The sequence below is a fragment of the Corvus brachyrhynchos genome, unplaced genomic scaffold (assembly GCF_000691975.1).
Source record: "Corvus brachyrhynchos isolate BGI_N302 unplaced genomic scaffold, ASM69197v1 scaffold307, whole genome shotgun sequence".
NCBI classification, from domain to species: domain Eukaryota; kingdom Metazoa; phylum Chordata; class Aves; order Passeriformes; family Corvidae; genus Corvus; species Corvus brachyrhynchos.
Genome location: NW_008239288.1, coordinates 1,961,240 through 1,966,167, shown reverse-complemented (window position 1 = coordinate 1,966,167; position 4,928 = coordinate 1,961,240). Strand labels below are relative to the sequence as shown.

Here is a 4,928-nt window from a genome sequence, read left to right as displayed (position 1 = left end):
AGCAACTGCTGAAGTTTCCTCAGCAATGGGCTCTCGGAGAGTTCTGCTCATAGAAGTACCTCTGCCACACGCCTGTCATTTTCCTTTTGTATCATGGTGCTTGAACTAGCTAAACTGAGGGTGGTGAGACACTGAACAGGTTGCCCAGGGAGGTTGTGGATGCCCCAGCCCTGACGGTGTTCAAAGCCAGACTAGATAAAGCTTTGATCAGCCTGGTTTAGCGGGAGGTGTCCCTGCCCATGGCAGGCGGGTTAGGACTGGATGGTCTTTACGGTCCCTTCCCACCCCTTAACATTCTATGATTCCATTATTAAATACAGGTAACTCTCTCCTGTAGCAATAACTGTGTTGCTTTCAGCTCAGTTTTATAGTGCAGAAATGTGATTGCAAGCAGAAGACTTTCCAAGGTAGGAGTGTGATCCTTGCGTTACCTTTACTCTGGAGACTCTGGTAGGAACTAAACCCACTGCTCAGAAGCAGGAGTGAAACAAGTAACTCCTGGACACTGAGGCCTGTCACAAAGTGGCCTCCTTGTTAATGATTAACATATATTTATGTAACATTTTTAAATTGCATTAAATGGCCTCCTTTCTGAGAGCATTGTGGGTGATGTTAGCCTTATGTCTGGATTATGTCCCTCTGCTGTAGAACCCAGTAGAGAAAAGGGCCTGCTTTGAATGGGCCGACTGTGATTGTAATGGCTGGAGGAGAGTGTCGGCAATAGAAATACAAATGTCAGAGAAATAACTTTGTGATATGGTCTGAGAATTGCAATTTTTGGAAAACAAAAGCCTTCAGACCTGACTACTGTCAGTGCTGTGTTTCTACCAGGATGAAAAAACCCTCCACATCAGGAATGCTTTATAAACTGGTTCGTATCATTAATTTGTAGCAAACTGTGTTTGCAGTATGTTTTATTGTTTGCAGTTTATCACCCTGGTCTGTGCCTGTGCTCAGTGACAGTAATGTGTGTGTGACCTCTCAGCTGGTCAAATTCTGTCTTTGTTGATAATTTTTACAGCATTTGGCTCAGCACATGCTCTTGGCTCCTGCAGACAGACTTTTGGTTTCTTGAAGTCATGGGACCTGAATTATTGTTAAGGCCCAATCCTTCTGTCTTTCCAGCAAGGAGCTAGGGAGCATAAGTGATAGGATTGAGCTGGTTAGGAAATAAGACTTTATACACTAGTAATGTGCTGTTCTTGACTTGGACATACCTGTTGTGAAGAGATTTGAAGCAAAATGAAATAGCTTTTCATATGTGTACAGGAGCCTAACTTATGAGGGGAGCTGTGAGGGAAATCTAGAGTGTACTTGCTTGAGAATTGGATGGGGGAGCAGATGTAGAAGTTTGCTGATGGGAGCTGTTGTGGGTTAATAAAGTGGAAACAGCTGCATAGAAAAGCTCTTTTTCCAGCCAGAACCTTGATGGTTGCCAGCGGACAAAACATTCCTGTGTTGATGCTGTAAGTGAATTTAATCTGAGCATGTGTGTGATAACTGTTCTGCTTTCTTTTTGGTTTTAGTTGACCATGCTCTTGCTCGTTTAATAACTGCCTATGCTGAACATGGCCACAAAGCAGCCAAAATAAACCCACTGTTTGCTGGCCGGGCTGTTATGAACTTGGTACCTGAAATCCAAGAGCTGGCTGAAGTTCTTCAGGGTCCTCTCGTTACTACAGGTGAGTCCACAGCCCTATCACAGCAAATGCTGTTCGTGGGCAATTTATTGAGGGGCTGTGGCCTCTGTGGAAGAGTCAGATATTGAGTGGTGGCTCAATCAGTAATGAAAACTGTTGGACAGGAAATTGTCAACTTCAGCCTACATGTCTGTTGCAGAAATCATAGTGCAGTGAGAGGCTGCTTTGTAGCATCCTAAGAAACCATGAAAATTTGTACTTGTTCCTACAGCTACTGAGGTTAAACATTAATTACTTGTGTTACTGTAACATTCCATGATTACCATAATACCTAACACTGTAGTGAAGATTTGAAAGTACAAGGGCAGAAGTCAAGAATTGTCTCTTCTTGGCTCCCTTAGAGTCTTGCTGTCACCTTAAACAAAGGAGGGGGTTCTCTCTCAATGCTTTATTTTCTCTAAAACAGGTCTTAGTGCTTCCCCCTCCTCCCCCAAATTGACTAATAACATTTATTTCCCACCAGGACTTATAAACATGGGAAAAGAAGAGGCTTCTGTAGAGGATGTGATGGCTTACCTGGACCATATATACTGCGGGCATATTTCCATAGAAACAAGCCAGCTTCCAACTTTGGAGGAGAGAGAATGGTTTGCTAAAAGGTTTGAAGAGCTAAAGCAAGAAGCATTTACACCTGAAGAGAAAAAGCACTTGTGCAAACTGATGCTGGAGTCCCAGGTACTTTGTTCCCTGTTACTGGGTTGTAATAGTCATGGGGTCTGTCATGGATCCTTTACTGTTCTGGACATGATTCATGCAGAAAAAGAACAATCACTGTCCTGAAAGGCTTTGACAGTGTGCAGGAGGAAGAAGTACACGGTTTTGCCTGAAGCAGTGCAGTGCAGGAATCTCATTGGAGTTTGTTGCTGAATTTACTTACCAGCCATTACTGAAATAATGATGCTATAAACCCATGAATAATCAGTCTTCAAAAGTGAGATCCTCTAAGATTAATGATCTGACAGCTCATATTAAATGTTATTGATGGGAGCACAAGGTTGAGCAGAGCTCTGTGAAGTCTTGTGCTCTGGCTTAGCTGCTCTGTGTTCCCTCTCACCCTCATGCTGATCTGTTTTACTGTCCTTAAAGTATGTTGTCCCTCAAGGTTTTGGAAGAAAAAATCAGAGCTGGACTGAAGTGTTATCATATAGCACTGCCAAATACGGTGCTTTTCAGGAAGGAACCTTTGTTCAATGCCTTCTGTAAGGAAGTGAAATGTTTATGCACTTTTGAAATGTACAGAGAAAATTTATTCCAATACTTTTGTACTGTGAAAAGTTTTAATTTTTTTCACCTTTTCTTCCCATGTTATCCAGAAGGATTGAAAGGTAGAAGAGAAGGATCTGTGAAGGTTGGAAAGGTAGAAGAGCAGGATCTGGGAAAGTGTCCCTGTTTCCAGTTTTCCAAGTGGAAGGAGTGTTAAATGTAATATTTACCAATGACTAAACAGAAGTATATAGCCCACTTCCTTTTTTTTTTGTTGCCTCTTTGGCAGTTAGAGGAATTTGATGGTGACACAGGAGGTTGATATTGGGACCCTGATGTGCCCTACTTTGATTTCAGTATGACCAGAACTATACTAAGAGTGTATAATTTAACCCTGACAGGAAATAAACTGCTTTTATATGTGATTAGTTTTGTGTACGTTATTCCTTAGAACTTAATATTGTTCAACTAGCATTTGGCTCAGATCTTTGGGTGTGGCTTAGTCTTCCCTTCTCAGTTACAGACTTCATTGAGTTTCTGTCTTCAGCTGCAAAAACTAAAGAAATTTCCAGTGCTTCCAAAACTTGGTCACTTATTAGAGCTTTCTAGGAGGAGGTGAATGGAATGAAGTGAGAAGAAAATGAAGTAAATACAGATTCATTTATTTTTCTTCTCTCAAGCATTCTACCTATGTACTAAGGACTGTGCCTAATGTAAATCAAAATTAAACACTGCTTTGCTAGCACTTTGTATCTCAAGATAGTTATGGGTTATATTGTAAAAGAACACCATTCCTTAATTTCCACCAAAAACAGGTAAACTACCAAGGAATTTGTAAATTAGTCTGGTGTTACAGTTCTTCTTGAAGCACCTTCCATGTCAGACAGAGAAAGTTTGGTCCTCAATCCAACATTTTTCTGCTTAGGAGGAGATAAGAGCTGATTTTTCATAGTCGTCATAGCTTCCGGTCTCAGACTGTGGGGGTGGGAAGTGAGCTGAGACTTTCCAGGGGTATGTTTAGATTTGTATGCCTCAAGGGTATAAACATAAATTATATTTCAATTTTATGAACAGAAGGCTGCTACTTAAAATAGCCTAATACTGAAGTTCTCCTGTTTTTAATAGGAGTTCGATCACTTCTTGGCCACCAAGTTTGCCACAGTGAAGCGATACGGTGGTGAAGGAGCAGAGAGCATGATGGGCTTCTTCCACGAGCTGTTCAAGATGTGTGCCTACAGCGGGGTCACAGATATCATCATTGGAATGCCTCATCGGGGAAGGCTTAATCTGCTCGCCGGCTTACTTCAGCTTCCTCCCGAGGTACGAGATTTATGATCTCACAGGCAGCTGCCTGGTTTGTTTGCAGTAAAATAAACCCCTACAAGTTTGCCATGTTGTAAATGCTGGAGCAATAAAATGTTACCTGTGTGAGAGTGTTCTCCCTTCCAATCAACACTTCAGTGAACTGTCTGCAGGAGACTGTTGAAGGAGCTCTAATGAAGGGTTTTATGTGCTGTTACTTAGAAGCATCCTTGCAATTTCAGGAGTAGGAGAGAGTTTTTCTTTCAACACGTCAATGAATCAGAAAAGGGTTTTAACCAAATCTGTTTCCATGCAGCTCATGTTCCGCAAGATGCGTGGTTTGAGTGAGTTTCCAGAGAATTCAGCAGCCATTGGGGATGTTCTCTCCCACTTGACATCTTCTGTAGATCTTGACTTCGGCTCCCACAGACCCGTGCACGTCACCTTGCTCCCCAACCCCTCACACTTAGAAGCCATCAACCCAGTGGCTGTGGGCAAGACACGAGCAAGGCAACAGACTCTGCTCGATGGAGATTACTCCCCAGAGAGCTCTGCACAGCCTGGGGACAAAGTTATTTGCCTGCAGGTATTTTGCTTACAATTTGTAATTGATCTTTGTAAGACTTACAGGACTAGAATGTCAATAGGAGTGTACATAGACATATCAAGCAAAACTGAATTAATGTATGATGTCAAGAACTGGGATCCTCTTTATAGGGAAAG

At 42.1% G+C, this 4,928-nt stretch overlaps 1 protein-coding gene across 1 annotated transcript in view; it reads left to right on the top strand.

Annotated features, from left to right (window-relative positions):
- The first annotated feature begins 486 nt into the window (after positions 1 to 486).
- DHTKD1 (dehydrogenase E1 and transketolase domain containing 1) overlaps positions 487 to 4,928 on the top strand; it is a 17,963-nt gene continuing 13,521 nt past the window's right edge. Inside the window, exons 1-4 of the mRNA XM_017740401.1 lie at positions 487 to 1,682; positions 2,164 to 2,375; positions 4,029 to 4,223; positions 4,522 to 4,791. Coding sequence (XP_017595890.1) covers positions 1,619 to 1,682; positions 2,164 to 2,375; positions 4,029 to 4,223; positions 4,522 to 4,791 — 741 coding nt within the window. The 5' untranslated portion in view covers positions 487 to 1,618. The remainder of the gene's footprint in view (positions 1,683 to 2,163; positions 2,376 to 4,028; positions 4,224 to 4,521; positions 4,792 to 4,928) is intronic.